The sequence below is a fragment of the Salminus brasiliensis genome, chromosome 21 (assembly GCF_030463535.1).
Source record: "Salminus brasiliensis chromosome 21, fSalBra1.hap2, whole genome shotgun sequence".
Taxonomy (NCBI): Eukaryota; Metazoa; Chordata; class Actinopteri; order Characiformes; family Bryconidae; genus Salminus; species Salminus brasiliensis.
Genome location: NC_132898.1, coordinates 30,444,632 through 30,465,328, shown reverse-complemented (window position 1 = coordinate 30,465,328; position 20,697 = coordinate 30,444,632). Strand labels below are relative to the sequence as shown.

The window sequence follows — 20,697 nt, the reverse complement described above, 5'->3', positions numbered from 1 at the left end:
AGTGAATGGATGATCGACAACTCTTACCTGTTTGGGGGCTGGAGCTGTGCTTACTGCAAAACAAGAGGGAAGACAAACACACTTACAATCAGTTTAATGTTGACAAGAAAAAACCCCAAAAACACAGGAAACGCCACGCTGCCATACTGATTAACATGTAGGGAGGCAGCCTTGGCAAACTTCAAAGGCAGTTCCACCGAGGCCCTCCATGGAGCTTTAGACCATGGGAATTCATCATCATGCGTTTGTCTGGGGGACGGGTTTATTTTTAAAGCCAACCAAGTGACTCACAGCTCCGTTTATAAGATGCGCACCAGCTTTAACATTGCATAATTGAAAGTGTTTTGATGCCGTTCTCCACTGAATCACTCAGACATGATTTAATACTTCCTGTTTGTCCTGCTGTTTCAAGACAAATTATTTTGAAATGTTTGCCCTGTGTGGAGCTGATTTCACCTCATCAGCTTGCACTGTCTCACTTCTTGACATCCTGTAAACAACCACACGCACTCAGGTTCCTCAGATCATTCAGCTTAATGCATGGACTGCTGGATGATGCATTAATCAGATCTGCACAAAATTAACATTTACCCCCATGAGCATGCAAGTCCATCCTGGGCACAGTAAAATGGATCAGCATGTGGAATTGGAGCATGTGTAACTGCACAGAACTGTGGTTTCAATCACTGTGTATATATATATATATATATATATATATATATATATATATATATATATATATATATCATGTTGGATGCACTGTGAAAGCTTAACCCCTTTAAAACAGCCTAGGGTCTGCCAGCGGGTTGAAAGTGTTATTACAAACATCTGCTATCAAAGGATAGTCCCAGCAGTGTGTAGTTATTATTTTAGTCCATGTAGTTACTAAATAATACACCTTAGTGTGTGATGAGCTTTTCTGTGTCTAAGGGTTAAAAGCGTGACAGTCCTAGTCCTATTATTATTCAGCAAGAAAATATGAATATGTTGTGAATAAAAGGATTTTCGTAGAATATGGGTAGACCCAGGAGGTCTATAATTTGGCCCACATTCAGCATTAAAAGCCAAGAATATACAGTACTGTGAAAAAGCCTTAGGCACCTAAGCAAACTGTTTAAAACCATTAGTCTGGGCAATTAGTGCATTTCTGCTTCTACTAACACCATAGAACATTAAATCCAAACAGACAGTAATGCAGTTAAAAAGTAATAATAAGAAGAAAAGTAAATAAGAAAAAGTATTGAGTTTTGAGTATTTAGAGATTGATTTGACGGCCCTTAATAGTCACTTAAGGTTTCCCTCCATTTTTGACAATATTTTTATCCACACAGAGACAAAAGCGCTTGCATGAGAATGCTAGCCCTGTATGGGGTGATAGTGCCTCATAAAGAGAAACTTCAAAACACCATGAAGAAAAAAGAGAACACTGAGGCTTAATCCCAGACTAATTACAGACTACTATTTCAGTGTACACCATCTACATTTATACATTTGTAACATCGAGTGCTTTCTGCATGCAGACACTGTAGTGTCATGACTATAGTGTAGTGCACTTTATACTGAGTAAGGAGGTATTTGAGATTCAGCCAAAAAACATGCACGTGTTGTGATGTCAGCATTTTTATGGAATCAGCTTTGTTTCCCAGTCCACGCGGCCTCAAAAATCTCCACTTTGGACAGTGTTTTAGAAAAGCTCCATTTTCAGTGAGCACAGACCCCAAGTCTACCAGCAGCACACCTGATTTCAATTAATCAAGCACTGATTAATTACACCAGATACTGGATGATAAACACAAAAAATACTGAGCTTAACCATGAAGAGGACATGCATAATCACAATGCTTATGTACATTTAATCATTTTTTAACATGTATTATTTATTTATTTATATATTTTTTAATAATTACTCATTTTACCCGATTTTGGAAGGCCAATTACACAATCCCTGTTCATGTAAACTCCCCAATCATCAGGAATTCCCCTAACAGAGGGAGGGTTAGGATTAGCAAGTCTCCTCCGATACATGTGTATCTACTAGTGCGGCATCCATAGGCAGCCAGAAGACTTGGAAGTAAAGTTGGAGTTAAACAAGCCAGAGATCCCCAAACCGCGCTCTTGCAGATGTACCAAAATGCACAAAATGCAAATGACATCAGACTGAACTGTAATCTTAACTTGCTGAGACAGAGGTGTTCAATTATGGCTCGAGCCAAACGCTGCAGGGCATTACATTTCCTACAGCAAGGTTGGGCACTTTTGGCACGTACAGTACAGGCGCTTTGACGCAGCTCCAATTTTCCATCCATCTGACCTGAGAGTGACTCACCTGCAGAGCCGGAGGGAGGAGGAGCTCCAGACTTCTGCCACTCTGTGGCCTCGGCCGCCAGCCTCCTGATGTATGAGTCATTGACGTTCATTAAGATATTTTCTGGCTTTATGTCTGTGTGGATGATCTTACACTTGGTGTGGAGGTAGTCCAGACCCTGCAAAACCTAGGGGAGACAATTCTGTGTGATTATATGAAGCCCCATCTTTCCTTATATCCTACAATTTGATGGTAATTAAGTGCATGTTTCATAGTGTGACGGATCAAAGGTGCTTCACCTGCCGAATGATGCTTTTGACACAAGGCAAAGGCAAACCCTGGTAGTTAGACTTGATGATCCACTTGAGCAGGTGGTGGCCGAGCACCTCGAACACCATGCACACATCTGACGACGCTCACGGTCAAGGTCATGCACAAAGAAAACAGCAGAGAGAAGTAGAGACCCCTAGAAAGGGGGATCTCAACCCGCTTCCTATTAACTGACAAAGCTGGCTCATTAAAAGCTCTTCCAGCATTAAAGAGCAAAGTGTCTGGGCGCTCTGCCTGGTACAATAGCTGTGGGGAGAGGAATCGGGTAGATTTCAGCAGACTGTTGCAGCAGCAGAGCCTTGGGTAAGCAGATGTTACATAAAGCATATTTAACATACCCACAGACTGATCCTAGACCAGAGTAACTTTACCATATTTTAATTATTAGGGCCGCCACGATTACAGCAGTTCTCCTACTGATGCCTCATAGAGTAAGAAACAGAATGTGACATACATGCACATAAGCAGGGAACGAGTGGTGACTAAAGATCGAGCGACTGCTGTAAGGACAGGTTTTTTCCCCATGGTTTTGGATCTGTAGCCCTTCCGCTAAACTAGCCTTCGCATAACTCGCTCGGCTACAGGTCCACCAAGTATCCGACAGCCCAGAGCAGCTACAGACCATCTATCTAGGCTTAGCCAAGTTAGTTAGCAGGCTAAACACCACAGCACAGACCCATGTTCCAGCTAACTGAGGCTCAAATCACACAGGATTAGAGGATAAGCCTCAAATTTGAGAGCACAGAGCCGAATGAACGGTCTTCTGAGTGCTTTCCACTGTTTTCAGACACATTTTGTGGCTAATTAGTTAATCTAGGTTTGCTTGCTTTCTCTTTTAGTAGAACACATCATCGCTAAATCACCGTGACCTCAAGAATCAGTGAGCACCAGCAGCGCCCCCAACTCGTGGCTCTCTGAGCATATTTGGCTGTGAACTAGATAGACACAGTACAAATGACACACCAGTATATTTAAATACCATGGTATACAGTATTACTGTAATGTCCCCCAATCCTAATATATATGCATCTTTGTTTAACCTGCGTATTTTTGTCCAAATAGTAAATTATGGGGTTGGTTTCTTGGACAGGGATTAAGGCTTGTCCTGGACTAAACAGCATCTACACCTCAATATACACTATAATCAATACAGACAGCCCCGCTTTCACTGATGCCCACAATCAAAAAGATACGAGTGCCATTGACGCCTGAAATCTTGAAGTCGTCCAGCAACTGCACCACCTTCTCTCGGCTGGGGTCGTTAGGGTCCGAGTTTCGCACCTAAAGCAGCCAGGCAGAAAGCATGTTCCAGACCTTTCAGATAGCTTTGGGGTACAAAAGTTTTAAACACAATTTTCTGTACAACACAAACTCTAAGAGCTTTCCTGTTCACCCTCCGGAAACAGGGGGGGAAAAAAACGACGAAATTTCATTAAGCTTAAACTACAGAATGAAATACTCTGGAAATCAGCTGGCGTGAGCGGCGCTAATGTGATGATTCATCGCGCCGGTCACCATGGCAGCAGCAGTGTCAGTGGTAGCTCACCGCACGCAGCAGCTTGATCTCGTCCAGCGCCGTTTCAGTGTAGTGCTCCGCACTCTTCACCACCTTCATGGCAACGAAGCGCTTTCCTCTACAATAAACAAAACACACTGTTCAATGAGAATTTTTACAGATTACATTAGATCTTTTACAGTCGTTTACAGACATTCAAGGGTACTTATGTATATCAACCACAAGCATCTTTAAAGCCCTGGTCAATGTTTTTTACTAGAAAAAAACCCCCCTCATACATATGGACAAAAGTATTGGGACACCTACTCATTCAATGTTTCTTCCAAAATCATAGGAGTTGTTCTGTTGGAGTAACTGTCTGCCTGACATTAGACACAGTGCCGATAGGTTTATGAACATCTGCTCCAGAGAGCCCTATTCTATTGGCAGTACTTCTCTACAGTGACTAGACAAGCTGTGTGTGTAGGTGTGTATGCACATTTGCACATCTATGTCAGCAATAGGTGCTACTTAAAAGTAGCTGAATGCATTAATTAGAAGGGGTGTCCACAAACATTTGGACACATAATGTATATCCGAAATGGGGCAACTTTAGAGCAGAAGGAAGTGTCCACTTTAATTTACAATGGACGTTAATGCAAGTAACCTTGAAGCATTTCTATTGGTCCATTCATCATCAGGAAACTAGGACATAAAATGTAAAGAACTGCCAGATTAAAAGTCAGAAAAGTGAAAAATGACAAAAATGAAAACAATGTTTTTGTGTGAGAAAGACAAAATATGGATTAATATAATTTAATGGTAGATAAATATTCAGACCTGCTGCCTCTTCAGAACTGTGTGGGAGGGGTGGGACAGTAGCGACCGTGAACACCCTGCCACTCAAAAAATGACAACATATGAGAATCAGAACTCACTGGATGTCCCATGCCAGCCACACGGTGGAGAAATGACCCCAGCCCAGTTTGCGGATCACATGATAACGGCCGTTGAACAGGTCACCAATCTTCACGTGGTGATAACCACCTGTGTAGGACCAGAGAAGCAAAGGACTGAGTTTCATATTTCATCTTTTTTCAAAGTAAATCTGTTCCAAGCTCACTTTTTTCTCTTTTTTTATCCAAAAAAGGCCCACCCTACTTATAGTTGGGTCCATAAGTATTTGGACAATGACAATATTTGTGATTGTGCCTCTGTACAGCACCACAATGGATTTGAAATAAAGCAATCAAGATGTGACTGAAGTGTAGACCTTCAACTATAATTTAAGGGAATAAATGGAAATTACACAATATAAACTGTTCAGGAACCTGAAGAGCCTTCAGCCATCAACTGCTATTTGACGAACTTTTCACAATTCAGAATTATCAATAAGATAAATTAAGATAAATTTTCAGGCAATCTATTAATTCTTAAATTCAGTACAATACAGAAAACTGTTCCCATCAGGCAAGATCACAGAGCGTCTTCAGCATACAGTTGGTCACGGCTTGGCTCTTACCCTTGCAGTAGTCGTTGGGGTCCTCTTGCTCCTCATCATCAGATCCTAGGATCTCCTCCTCTTGCTCCTGCAGAGCGGAGTCGGGTGCTTGTGCGGCTCCCCGCGGGTGGGGCTCGGGCCTGCAGGGTGGAGAGCACTTATCATCAGCACACAGTCACAACCCTCGAAATCAGGGCTCTGTTACAACAGCGACACATTGGAAATTAGGTCAGTTCTGTGTGCCAGGAGCATCTCTTTGTCTGGTGTCCTGGAAGCAGACTGTTCTTCAGGGAACAGAGCAGAACCTTGAGGTCAATCGCTACTTGAGGAATTGCTGATTAGAGGGTTTCAACATGGGTCGTGTTTCAACACATTAGAACATTGCTTAGACCAACACAACAGCAGCTGTAGAACACAGTGGCACTTTACAAAAAGGGGAGAAGGGTGACCTGACCTATCTGCAGTTGTTCCTCCACACCAAAACATGAGGGAAACATCACCGACGGTTATTTTCTGGCCGAAACGCCCAACCTTATTTAAAATCTACACCCTATAAAAGGTGTCACTAGTGTTTTCTGGATGTCACAGAAAAATTTATACAGCGACTTGTGTGAGTTCCTTGCTGGAGAAACTCCAGAACTGGAACTCACGCACAAAACAGCAGCATTTTAAAGCAACGTCCACTTGTTTAAAAACTGGACAGCTACATATACTTGTTGGAAAGCATTGAGCGTGATATTTTCATCATTTCGCAACAGATCATAATCAGAAATAGCTGTTCACATCCCCCAACAATCCACAATTTTAACAGTTTAATACAGAAATTACATAAATATAAATACATATACATATACTATTTAATGTAATATGGCAAGCTGTTCAAACAGCAGGTGAAAGTGGGCCAAATCGAATGTGTTAGCCGACACAGATGTGTTCTCTGTGTGGCAGTGTATACTAAATCTGACATCTTTAATTCCCATTTGGCCACTTTTCATAAGTGGTACTGAGATGTGTTAATGCTACTCGGTCTGAACAGCCAGACAGGAAATCATGTGACTTTTACATCAATCCAGCTGGATATTTGCTGGAGAAGGGAACACAGAGGGTAGCAGTGAGGGAGGTTTTCAGGGGCACATATCGGAACAGCTCCATAGCAAAATTCCAAAAGAAATGAACAAATGCAAGCACAGGACGGCACTGCTGCAGCAGCATTCAAGAAAAATACTAAGCTTAAAAACAAGTTACTAGAGCTACTAGAGGTCCAGCCACTAGGACCTGAGGACCCGCCGGTTCAATGCTTGGGTCATGCTGCCTGCAATCAGCAGCCAGAGTCTGAGGGAGCACAATTAGCCTTGCTAATTGTTACTCCAGGTGGGTAGATCTCTGTCTGTGTGTCTGTCCCTCTAGCCCTGTCCGTCTCTCGTTCTCTGTCTGTGTCTCGCGCTCTCTGCGTCTCGCGCTCTCTCTCTCTCTCTTTCTGTCTGTCTCTCTCTCTCTGTCTGTGTCTCTCTCTCTCTCTCTCTGTCTGTGTCTCTCTCTCTCTCTCTCTCTCTCTGTCTGTCTGTCTCTCTCTCTCTCTCTCTCTCTCTCGCTCGGTCTCTCTCTTGCTCTCTCTCGCTCTGTCTGTTTGTCTGTCTCTCGCTCTGTCTGTCTGTCTCTGTCTGTCGCTCTGTCTGTCTCTGTCGCTCTGTCTGTCTCTCCTCACGTCACTTCAGTGTGATGCTGGTGGGCATTGGCAGGTGCTAGCCGCTGCATCAGAGCCGGGTACCCTGCGCTTTCCTTAGAGTGCATTGGTTGCCCGGTTAAGTTTAAAGTAAACCAAGATCATAAACCAAAGAAAGTGTCCATGGAGGAATATCGTGCCCTTTTTACAGCAAGCTTAAACTCATTCTCAGGGAAACTCCTTAATAGCTAGTCATTGATCTTTTGTGCACATCAGTTTAGTAGCGTTAACTGTCCAGACAAATGTTGGATACAGATCACATTAAAAGGTGACAAAGCTCATCAGTTCTCAGTTTGAAGTTCCGTCATCGGGTTGCTTCAATGGCAGAGGTCTACGTGACTTCATAAGCTTCGCTTGTATTTATTATTACAGTCTGGAGGATTAACAAGGCAAAATATCATCATGATGCAAATTCAGTGGTGAAGTACCACTTAGAAACGCCACGTTACAACCCTAACTGATCTTCATTTTTCACTGATAATATAACTACTATGTAATTACCGACTGGGCTTCGAATATCACATAATCACTGATACTGCTGATTCTGCATATCCAGAGCATTTTCTCATTTGACACACATTGGCAACCTTCTCCTGAAAGAGCACCTCCATTTTACTCGCTACCAGAGAACAGATCTTCTGTACCTTAGCTTCTTCACCTAAACCCCAGCCTTCCTTACCTAAAATACCATTCAAAAGTACATATGAAAGTCGTTCACTGGTTGGCGATGCCAATGACCCGCCAAGGGTCTGCCTGAAATGCTCAACGACTTACACATCCCAAACGAGCAGCACCTAGAGGCCTAGGAATGCAATCAGCTTGAGAGGAATGTCGCAAAGAGGTGGATAATGTCAAGAAATGACAAAAATGCAGGAAGTTCTTCATTCACCTTGAAACCATCTCTGCGCTAGCCCCACTTGGAAACACACATCACACAGTACATCTCCTGCTCGCCTCGACTCTGCAGCACCCGCATCGCCTCTCGGCCGTGTGAGGAGCCTTTACCCCGCTGTTGCTGAAAGAGCCCTAATCACATTCAACAAACAAGAGCTCAGAAGGCGAGCGTGATAACACGGCCTTCTCCCTGCCCTGAAGTCTAACTCCAGAGAAGGTCATCCGGTAATGAAAGCAAACCAGCAGGGGCAGCTGATGGACATAAAGAACGGTGGATGACTGGGGTGTTATGAACTACTGAGCAGCCCAACGGTATTTGCAAGCCCATTGTATCACACCCAGAATGCTTCAGTGGGGAGCCACAGCGAGAGGCTTAGGAAGCTTCAAGCTGAGAGAAAGTGTTTAATGCCAGTTCTGTGTTGGGCACAGTTCCTCCTGGGTAGGTCTATATAAATGTGTGTGCGCGTATATATACACACACACACACACACACACACAAGTCAAAAAAAAGAGGCTATAAAAAGCCCTAAGGCCAAGGCTTCAACTCAATGGATGTTTGGTTAGGTGAGAGGACTGACGTCAAGTCATAGAGTCAATGTTTGATTTACTCTACATGGTTCCTCCTGATGAAAAAGAGTAATGGTGGCTAGCAGTGCTAAAGAACATGGAAAAATACCAGCACTGCAACTGCTAAAACACTGAAATGATGATGCAGCCACATTAACACACATCTGAAATGTGCTAAAGATCCCTGTGGGAATAGAGATCCCTCAGTGTAAAAATACAATGTGCAATACCCCCCCTCAGGTGCAATTAAGAGTCATTTGCAATGACCTGTAAATAATCTGTAAATAATATAGTTATTGCTTTTTACTTCTATTATTTATTTTGTGTATATAGTGTAATTTATCTACGTTTTTGCATGCGAGTGTCTTGCTATCCCTTTTCTGCTTTTCTGACACTGAGAATTTCCCCACTGTGGGACTAATTAATGATTATCTTATCTTAAGCTGAGCAGAAAATGTGTTTTCCTTGGGTGGTACGTCACAATTTGGGACCTAGGAATTGTGGATGGGCAGCGTCGGACAGTGTGTTGCGTACGCAGAGACAACGCAGAGCATGAAATCTAACTGAAGCTAGAATATGGAATCATTTTGGCTCTGGTTAGCAACAACTACAGCTTCCGACCAACTTAGAAAGGCCGAAACAACTTACAAACTATCGCAACCTCTATTGCCATGGATTTGTGTGTCCCTATTCAGGCTGTAATCACCAGAGCATTCACGCCATTGCACACTTTGGAGTCGAGATACAGCAGCATCCCAGCGTTTCCACAATAAGACCAAAACCGAAGTCATGTAATCACTGAAGAAAGAAGGTAATGTGATGCATGGACAGCCATTGCCCCGAGCTCTTGCGTCACCGCAACTGTGCAGTGAATGAGAGCCACAGGGGTGCGGATATGGCTGAGCTATAAAAGACAACATGGTTGCTGCCACTGAACAGGATAAACTCCTACATGTCAAATGCTAGGCACATATGTTAAACCTGGCCTCTCAGCGAGCGCTTAAGCTGCCTTGTGTCAAGGCTACTACCTTCGAGGGGCTCAGAGTGCCTCAGCGGTCTAATGTGCCAACACTACGGCCAAGGGGTCGCAAGTTAGAATCTCGGGCCATGCTGCTTTGCCATCAGGAGCCTTAGACAGAGAGAGCACAATTGGCCATGCTTTCTTCAGGTTGGTAGATGGAGCTCTCTTACCTAATCATTCTTAAGCGATGTTGGACGGCACAGGGGTCTTTTAGTTTTCTCAAAGCAGGACGACTGGCTTCGCCTTACCCTACTTATCCTACTTACATGATCAAAAAAAGGCTACTACATTCCAGTTGACTTGCCACGTCACTTCAATTAGTTTTATTAACAAGTTCTGGAAGCAATTGATATAAAAGATCATTGATAAATGTTTTATAAAGAGTAGCTTTACCCCTAGTGGAAAAAGCACCATGAATTAGTCCCCTATAGTTCTCCATCAGTTCTCTTTTCACCACATATGAAAGTATAGTCATTTAGTTATTTGACAATCTTTGCTGTTCTCCACTGATATCAGCCTACCACCCAGATCTAGTTGTTAGGGTTAATCAGCAACAAAATACAGACCAAAAGAACAGCCTTGTTTTGAGGAGTTCTGGGGATCTACAGAATCTCTAGTGTCGTATTATAAGCATTGTATGTCGCCTGTACCAATAGTTACTTAAATTAAAGCTAGCATTTATTAACCATGGAGCTTTTCCACTCTTCTTTAGTGTGGCATGATGAAGGAAACCCTCTGTATTTCAAACCCAGCTCATAAGTAAGCCTAAATGTCTGATGTAAAGCTGCAATGACCGCGGGCTTCCCAAGGACACGCAGTACACTGGCACCAAGGATTTCTATTTCATAATTTATGACTCTGAGCTCTTTGAATTTGGACTGGGTTCAGTACAGCTCAAAAAGTCCATCACTTGTCAGGGTAATGATCTTTGACTCTATAAAAAACAAAATGTCAAGTGTTTTCAGTCAAAGTTAAACCACTGAATGAGATAATATTGTATTTATACAACAGTTAGTTACGACTATTTTGTACACTAACACAGTACTACCCAGCTAAAATGTTGACAACAACTGACAGGACTGAGTTGAATCAAAGTCATTTCCAGTCACACAAGACCAGGCTGCCATCTCTATGAATGGTGAGAGACCAAAATACAGAAGTTCAGATTATGGTTTCCAAAAAAAAAAAAAAAAAAAATCACTGATAAAATCTGACAATAAAATAAATAAATTAAATAAATAATAATAATAATAATAATGATAAAAGATTGTTCAGCTTGTTTGGCTACTGCACTTGCACATATCTCCACATTGAATAAGGCTTTCCCCACTAGAGAGCGTTGACCTCCACTCGTGGCACAACCAGCAAGCTGACCGCCTCTTTTTGCTAAAGATTGAGACTTTGTTAAACCATGCTGAGCAGTACGAGAGCTCCCATTCATAGTTCAACCAGTGGCCACTCTCCTCACTGTTCTGTGGCTCTAGTGAACTTTATAGCATTAGCAGTTACTTTGGACTGCATTCAGGGCTCAACAGGTAGCTTAACAAAGCTCCACTTAGACTAGTGCTGTGGCCAGATTTTCAAAGGTTTTCCAAAAAAGGATCATATTGTGGATATGAGTGGTTCATAAAAATGTTCTTAAATGTAATTCTCCCTTAAGTCACTCATCATTGCTTTCTTATTTAGGCCAGTTGTGTTTTATGTTCCTTTATGAAAAACAATGCAAAAAAAATTGAACTTTTTTAATTGGAACAGTGGAGAGAAAACTGGACATATCTCAGTCAATGCTTTTAACTAAATTAGTTATTAATTCTAGTAATTGAACTATTAAACTGATCGTTTTAGGGGCTTACCTTCTGAACGGTTACAGCCTATCGTAAGGTAAAGCAAATACTTGCGTGAAAAACTTAACATATCAGAACATATCAGAAAATTCGTAAGACTTTTGAATAACAATTTATCATAACTAATCTTATTCAGCATAAAGTTGAGAAAATAAAAAGCTCTGAGAAGAATTTCTTTCTTAAGACAGTGGAATTGATATATTGTTATATTATATTGATATAATGTTATATTGTTGAACAGCAATAACTCATTTATTGTGGAACTCCTTTGTTGTCTTTATTACAACGATCACCAAGACCTCTCCTTCCACAGCTTTATCCATCGTTCTGAACATCGTTCTGACATCTACAATGTCTAATTTATATAAAACAATTTGGCAAAGTTCTCTCATATGAAGTTGCATTTGAAACGATGCCAAACAATATTAGCACCCCACCAATGTTAGTTCTAAATATGAAAGCACATACGCACTGACCACTGAAATCTATGTACATTCCATGAAAGGACACAATCTAGTGACCAAATTGGCTCTGGCCTGAAGCGAAGAATATGAATAATAAACGCTGTCAAGCACAGCAGGCCTGAACTCTCCAAGAACACACAACACAGGGGGAAGCAGAGGAGTAAAAAAATTTCCCTAAGAAACGTCCAAGTAAACAGTGCGCTGACAGGCAGGAAAATCTTCCTGTGCGACACACTTCAGCCTTCAGAGAACAGCCACGGAAAATGCCTCCATATTTAGAATAAGAGAAAGTGTATGTTAGCTCCATCCTCATGTCATTCACAGCCAGAACCAATTTTTCGCTTCGTGAGCCAGGCATGATTTGGGTAATGGAGGCACCATCTGGGAGAAAATGCTAGAAAGCTGAACTACTCGGCTGGAATAGCAATGTGCGATCCTTCCGGCTCATAATTAAACGCTAATCTGCATATGAGTGTCTTTGGTAGCGGGTCAAGTGCCCAGTGAAGGACCCTCAAATAGGTTCGAGCATTCGAATATTCAGCCTGGGATGCAAGCTGATCATACTTTCCAAAAGACTGCTGTGACAGACGCTGGATGCTAAAAAATAAGCCGCCGCTTTTGCCCTGCTCACCTAAACGAGTGGAGGTGTAGCGGGAGTTAATTAGCTGTGGTGGTCCTGCATTCTGCTCCTGGTCCTTATGCTCTCTACACACAGCATCCCAGGCAGGCACAACATCAAACAGCTGTCTCCACATCATTAATGCCCACCCCACTGAGCCAGACTCCTCCCACTCACTTTCTGGCTCTCCATCATTCTCTCACTCACGCTCCAAATCCATGTCAGTTCTTCAGGGCACTCTTCAAGGTAGGCGTGGGCATTATGACAGTGTTGCCGTTCGCGAGGTCCCGATTCGATCCAGAGATCAGGATCATGGGTATCTTAATGGATCAGGTATTTCAAGCTCAGAACAATTCCAATCCTTCGTATCCTTTTTACCACTTTCAGCAGAGCACCCTCTGGCATCTCCTAGGTGTCCTGCAGCAGGCAGGAGTCTTCTCAAGGCTGGTTCACACCTGCTGTGGACACGGACGAGGCACGGTATGCGCTCCATAGACAAGAGTAGCTCTAGCTCTAGTACCACTCTAGCTCAAAGCTGGAAGCTGGTCCTTGCAGCACAGTACAAACCAGGGCCTAAGGAAACAGACCCCAATGTTCATATTTGAAGGAATTTTGGATTGCAATTTTGGGATTGCATATATAACTAGATGAAGATCTGCAGATGTCTGTTTCCTGCTTTATTGCCTGTTCAAATGAAAGTGAAAGTCCTTAATTGTATGTATAAATGCAGTGGAGAGAAACTCTAATTTATCTCACGCTATTTATATATATAAAAATAATAATACTATTAAATTCAATTTAACAGGTGAATGTTTTCAGAGCATTTAATATTATAAAAGTACAATATTTAACTATTTAGAATGCAATCTAAACAGGTCATGCTTTTTAAAGCCCCATCTAACATGCTAACAGCAATATAACACATAATACGCTGCTAGGGGTGTAAAAAAAATATTTACGCCGCAATATGATATTTTGCAACTACTGAATTGATAGATTTTTAATGAATAGCTTACGTGTACAAAAAAAACACCGTTCTGATTTTTTTTTTTTCATATGATGCTGCTTTTATAGTATGACAGTTTTCCTAATAACTGTATAAATATTAAATCGTAACCCCTGTATCAAGATATGCATCATATCACCAGATTCCTGCCAATACACAACCCTAATCGCACCTCTTAATAATTCAACTCTGTATTATTAAATGCACAACAAAACAACTACAAGAACAACTGGATCTTCATTGAAAAAAACTAGATCCTCAATGTATGCAAGGAAGAGCTCTCCACCATGACTCCATCTCTTCATCTTTCTGAGGCCTTGCTACATGAGGCAGCTCAGCTCTTGCTCCCACCTTCACACAAGCCTGGAGTGAAATATAGTAGGAGGAATTTAAACACCAGGACGCCTGGCTTGTGAGGAAAGATCGACTGGTTCGAGTCCCAAGTGGATCTGAAAAGATGAGGTACCAAAGTTCTGCACCCAGTGAGAATAGGAGATGAAGAGCGAGAGATGAAGCGAAAAACAAAAATCGAACTTCAGCCTCTTCACTTGGAAGCGAATTCTCTGTCTTGGGCTTCGCTTCAGAAAGAAAAGCTCTTCACTGAATGTGCAAAATTGCCATGCTGCTCAGACTTCAGTCCACTCCTCACACCCCCAAAATGTGCCTCACATGTGGCTGACTAACAGACAGAGGGGCTAGAGAGCTCTCACCGCTCTGAACTCTTCTCCTTAAAGATGAGTGTATTACATGTGCTAACACTATACGGTTAGCAAGCAAACCATCAATGATTAATTTGATAATTAACCCAGTAATCAATCAGACTGGATGTCAGAAGGTAAAAATAGACTGTTTAAGTCAGTTGATGCAAAGAAACCAAAAAATGCAATTTTGAGATCTGAATTTACAAATTTGACTATAATAAAATAAAAATTCACACAACAAATCTGTATTTAATCAATTGTCCCCTTTTGGCCCAATGTGGTACTGCCATTTAACCCACCTGTACGTAGCTCCCTTAGCACAAGTAATGCTCCCAACACTAGAAGGTCACATGTCTCCACTGATACAAGGGGTGAAGCCAGCCTCTTTTAACACTGCCGTGGATGCGACACTGCCAGGCACTGCTGACTTGCCCCAACACCACCGCCCAAAGTCAACAGACTGGCCAACACCGCTTGATGAGGGGAGAAAGCGCCATTCACTCACCTTGGAGAGAGCCCGGCCTGGCAAAGCGGGATGGCTCGGGATTTGACCTTGCAACCCCCAGGCCATTGTGGTAGCGAATTAGACCGCTGAGCCACAGCTCTGCTCATATTTAATGAGGCAATGAGCTACAAATCAGGAACACACAGGGAGAGCATGCAAGTATTGGGACAAAGCCTAGTAGGAAGAGTTTCCCCGTCTCATTCAGAGGACTAAACTTTTACACACAGCTCAAATTTCTGTCAACTCTAAGCTGCTTGGGAGCTGCATTTCGTGAACATCCCACGTCCAAGACCAAGGCCATCCTTGCGGACACAGCTGATCCATCATCTTGCCAGTCATTATATACCAACAGCAAAGATACTGAGGACTGATCAAGCGAGTTCCAGGAGATGAATGAATAACACAGGGATACACGAACATCATGGAGGTTCTGCCCGCAGTCTTAAACAGGTGTCGGCGGTGCCAAACGGCCGCGTCCTGATAATACAGCGGAGTGCAATAAATTTCAGATGGGACAAAGTGTCCTACTGCACACTTTGTCTTATCTGTAACCACCACAAAGCTCAAATCTGTTCTCTTCCCCCCTGACAGCAATTTCATTCAGCCCACGCAGGCGAGACAAATCATCCCTGTAAATACAGAAGAAGTATGCTCTGAGGATGGATGCTTTGCGCACCCAAAAAAACACTCCAGGGAAAAAAACATTCAAAACAAAAACAAAACTGTAGAAAAGCAGAAAAAGATTACAGCATTCTGTCTCGTAATGACAACAGTGCTGCAGTGAGGAGGAGGCCAAAACTTTGCCCACTGCATAATGAGAAACCCAAGTGTCTGGGAAGGCACCGTGGGTGTTCCTATTTTCTACTGTTGATAGCAGGGACAACAGACACCGCTGTGCACTGCAGAGATTCCTCACATTTCATTATGGTGAGTCTGGCCTGCCACTCACTCCCACACACTGTATGAAAATTAACACTGCTCATAAGAATCAGAATCACGCTATTCGCCAGTGCGTGTCAGGTAATTCATTTGGTAAGGGCTCAGCGCAGAGTATCGCATATCGTTCACTCAGTTTACACACACGGATCCACACTCGATGACCATTCAATAAAGTGGACCTTACTGATGAATCCGCAAGGACTGAAAAAAGGATTTTGCGGCTTTCCGATTAAGTTTATGTGGCTCTGTACAATCTCGTCCTGCCTTATTTAAAGAAATTAAAATAAATGACCAAATATAACATCCAGTTTGCTCTCAGGGTGAGAAAGTGAACACTAGCCAACATTATTAAATACCACGGCATACGGGATTACCGCTATACCATCCAAGCCCATGATGAAAACACCTGTTTAAATATACAAAAGTTTGTGGACACCTGCTCACCCAACATTTCACCAAAAGTCAAAAGAAATTAAAAAGGTGTGGGTCCCCGCCTCAGCCTCAACAACTCTCTACCCTTCAGTGAACACCCTGCCATCAGTTCGCGGTTTATCTCTCCTCACACCACTTGTCGAACGTGGTCAGCCCACTCACCACTGCTGACCCGGGAGCACCCCACAAATCTTGCCGGCTCCAACCCAATCGCCTGCCTCTTGTCAACATTGCTCAGATCTTCATGCCTGCCCATTACTCCCACGACCAACAACCACGTCGACTATGAGAACGGACTGTTCACTTACTGTCCAATTTATCCCAGACCTTGACATGCACTGTTACAAGCTCATCAACACCATTCGCTTCATATGGCAGTGGTCATAATGTTTTGGCTCATCAGTGTATACTTCTATGTGCCAGAATGCACTGGTAGAAATGCAACAATGCAGCCATTATGCACCATAAACTTTTAAGGGTTTGCAGCATCTCGATAGCTACAAATTCTGTCAGAGAGCCACCTCAGCGTATCTCAGAGTGGAGGTAATCAGCAGCAAGGTACATCACTATGCAAGTTATTTTTATTAGACAAGATAAGCCACCGTTGGAGACAGATGGCTGGTCAGAGCAGTGCAGCATAACTCGGTTGCTTAGTAATGTTAGTGATAGGGCAGCAATAACTGGCAGCTTGTTGCTGAGCTCCGCTCTGAGTCTTTGTTCTGTCTGGCTGAGAAAGAGGAGTGTGGAGGCGTTCGGAATAGAAGCGGGGAAGCCGTGGGAGTCTGTGGTAGACAGATCCGTCTACTTGGGCTGGTGCACGGAGAAACCAGGACAGACCATGGAGCAAGAGGAGCTGGACCAGAAACCCACTGCGCTGGGGTTTTATTTTGGTTTTAGGACACAGCGAGAGTGTACCGTCCTTGCTGATGGTGTGCAAAGCTTTAAAAAAAAAAGGCTTCCTGTAATCAGCCTTGGAGTGAAGTGAATAAAGTAATAGAGCTGATTCGTGCTTAGCTTTTGTTTACTTTACAGATGCAGCTCTTTTAGACATCATGATGTGACGTCCTTAGCATGACCAGCCAACACCACCATATGAGCCGGACAATTACTGTAACTCCTGATAACTTATCGGCTTGATGAAGACTTCAGGTAATGTCTGAGAAATCGGACTAGGTGTAAATTACCACATCAACTTCATCTGGATTTTGATGCCAGGGGGGGCTCCAAGTAGTCTAGTGGACAAAGGTGCTGCCACTATTATCCGAGGGGTCATGCTGCTTGCCATCAGGAGCCAGAGTCCCAGAGAGCACAATTATCCTTGCTCTCTCATAGTGTGATGATGGTCACCACAGGTTCACTTTCCTCAGAACGTGCTGGTCGTCAGTGGTAGTGGGATTTCACATGAGGGGATTGGGTGATAGGCCTTTCAAACTTGATAGAAAAAGGGGTACAATTACATACAAGTACATTAAAAAAAAAAAAACGGATAGTGACTGTGCGGAGAGCTCCAAAATAACGTTGGGGAGACCCAATGTTGCCACAGCCACCCATGGCTCAAAATCCAAGAGAGCATAATTTGCTCCCTCTGGCTGGGTGGGTAGGCCAGCCCTCCCTCTCCCTCCCAACAAAGAAGTTCGTTAGCTGACATAACAAAATTAGGGGGGGGGGGGGATGTGAAAGGTTGGCAGAGGTCTTACATGACGTAGGTTGCAAACAGAGCATACAGCCATGGCCTAAATGTTATATAAGTGAGCTTGGGACCAGAAGGTTGCCAGTTCGATCCCCTAGACTGGCAGGAAGTGGGGGCTGGGGGAGTGAGTAAACAGGTGCCTTGTCATTGCTCATTCACGAATGAGAGGCCTTAGATATTATATAATGTCTATGGGCTCTTAAGGTGCTGACGGGGGCTACAAACTATTTCGGGCGCGTGTTCTCGCGGATGGCGTTTTAGTTTGTACTCCACAAGTCCTGCATTAGATGAATGCTCAGAACAGTATGCTGTTATGGAAGCGATGGAAGTTCCCAACATCAGTCGGAATGCTAACCATGCCGTGATCAATCACCGCAGTCCACCAAAAGACAGTGCCAGCTCTCTCCCTCAAATTCTGTGTGAGGCAAAAATGAACCACCTGTGACTCTGTGCAGGTGTAAATTGACTTTCTATAATCTTTCCTACCAGGGGACGTGGAATGAATGTTCCTCGCAATATCTGCTCCTCCATTTCCTTCAGGTCGCTCTCTGGTTCTCCGCGGGGGAGGCTTCTATTAAAAACGCTCACGCCATAGCAACCGGCACTGGCTGTTCATCACTCTCGTAGCTTCCATCATGCTGGCATCAGGTGGCGTCTACAGCGTGCTGCTGTTTGTTCATCACATGCTCAGCAAGAGCATAGCAGGTGCAGAACATCTGGCACACATGTGGTCAAGACCCTGAGCTGGATGCGCAGCTAGCTCTGCTTTCTGAACTTTGCCAATCCACACACTCACATACACACACACACTGCACGCCGCACAACAACAACAACAACAACAACAACATTACAGGCATGTCGTCCATCAAGACACCATGCAAACACAAACACGGACGGGGAAAATTTCTACGCCGTCATCTCTCTAGATCCAAAGTTTCCAAGAAAGCCCCCTTGTTCCTCTTCTCATTCGCACTGCAATGCAGCTGTAAAGAGACCTCCTGCTCAGACTTGGAGGACAACCATCCAGGTCTATGGCGCAAAGAAAGCACCCTGAAATCAAACCGGCACCCAAGCAGCACTCGGTTCTTGAGCACGGTGGAAAACGTAGATGTAGGAACATCAAAGAACGTCTGAAACGACGAGAGAGAGTCAGGCAGGCATAGCTGCTCAGCATCACAGAAGGACAGCATCCCTGGAAAGGTGGAAGAGCACTGTGGGGTGCCAACAGCACGGCACCCAAAGAGCCCCCCTTCAGCTCACTTTTGCAGTTGCTGCTTGCCGACTTTCAACTGGCACTTGATTGCCGATGAAGACCCTAGGTAACTTTTTTCTTTTTCTTTTTTAATCAAACCTAGGGACTAAACAGACCGGGTCAAAGTCTTGGGCACTTCCTTGACCATCAAAGTGGTCAAAAGGAACTATACCCCGCTGCACCCCTCCATTATAAAATGGGGCTCATTCCCCACACACAGCCCCCTAAGCTCCCGTTCCTCTGCTCCACTCTGAGAACACTCAGTACAGTCGGGGTTCATGAGGAGCGCAGCTGCTGGGCTGTGTAAGAAACGTCTGAAGACACCAAACCCTCAAACCAAGGTTCCTTGCAGAAGAACCGCAAGTGCGCCACTGATCAAACTGCACAAACCAAAACACTGCTTTGACTGAGAAGAGGACACACGGACACACTCCCTCACAACCCGCACATGTCCACACGCTCACCGCCAGAGCTGCAGAAGGTTCTGCTCACCTGCAGGACGCGCGGATGCCCATGAGAGACAGCGAAGGTGATGGGGGCTCACAGATGAGAGCCAGAGCCATGAACCAGCGGCGGCAGCACGGCTGCTCAACCTTTAACTGCACACACTCGTACACACACACGCATAGCACTGAAGAGACACACGCTTCTTCTGCTTGCTTGCTCGCTCGCTCACTCACTCACTCACTATCTCTCTCTCCCCCCAACCCCCTCCCTCACTTTCTCTCTCCCTCCCTTACACACTTTCTCTGTCTCTCTCTCTCTCTCTCTCTCTCTCTCTCTCTCTCTCTCTCTCTCTTCCTCTCGCGCTCGCTCTCTCCCTCTCTCACAGGCACATGGTCTTGCTCACTCTCTCAAACACACATTCTCTCTCTCTCGCACCATGCCTCAGCCCCCCTTCTGCTGTCGTCAGAACCAAGAGCCCGCCTCCTTCTCTCCCAGTCTTGCGATCTGATTGGCTGGAGCGGATCAGCACTGCATTGCAGGTTAAAAAAAAAAAAAGAAAAAAAAAGGAGGCCTGATTCAGTCCTCCTTCATAACAACATGTGTTCCCTCCGTTACTTTCCTTTCCTTCTCTATTCCTTATATTTCCACTACGCTGCCTCTCTCTCTTCCTCTCCCTCACTTTCAGCCTCTCTCTCTCGCCCTTTCTAATTACAGGAGGCCGGGCGGCAGACGCTGCACCTCGGTTCGCAGTAAAAAACTGAATCAGACACCCTCACTCTCATCAGATCTGTGTCTCTGTGTCCTACACACACCTCCTCACCTCATCTTCTCCCAAAAGAGCCTCTTTATTAGAGCTGACAGGTACTGCTCACTGAGGCCCTCCACTGGCAGCAAGTGCAACACAATCAATTACTGAACATCTCCACATAACTCCCCAGAGAACCCCTCCACCCCACCACCAC

At 44.0% G+C, this 20,697-nt stretch overlaps 1 protein-coding gene across 4 annotated transcripts in view; it reads right to left on the bottom strand.

The window, feature by feature from the left end:
* The window catches only part of srpk1b (SRSF protein kinase 1b), a 47,534-nt gene that overhangs the window by 10,542 nt on the left and 16,295 nt on the right, over positions 1–20,697 (bottom strand). For 2 of the 4 annotated variants that reach the window (XM_072665396.1, XM_072665399.1), the window contains exons 1-8: positions 19,781–19,986; positions 5,653–5,771; positions 5,069–5,177; positions 4,182–4,269; positions 3,829–3,916; positions 2,605–2,711; positions 2,327–2,492; positions 28–53 (exon numbers count right to left, since the gene is read on the bottom strand). In XM_072665396.1, coding sequence (XP_072521497.1) covers positions 28–53; positions 2,327–2,492; positions 2,605–2,711; positions 3,829–3,916; positions 4,182–4,269; positions 5,069–5,177; positions 5,653–5,771; positions 19,781–19,851 — 774 coding nt within the window. In that variant the 5' untranslated portion in view covers positions 19,852–19,986. Of the gene's footprint in view, positions 1–27; positions 54–2,326; positions 2,493–2,604; positions 2,712–3,828; positions 3,917–4,181; positions 4,270–5,068; positions 5,178–5,652; positions 5,772–19,780; positions 19,987–20,697 lie in introns of those variants that run through there. The other 2 variants (XM_072665398.1, XM_072665397.1) reach the window with 1 other exon arrangement.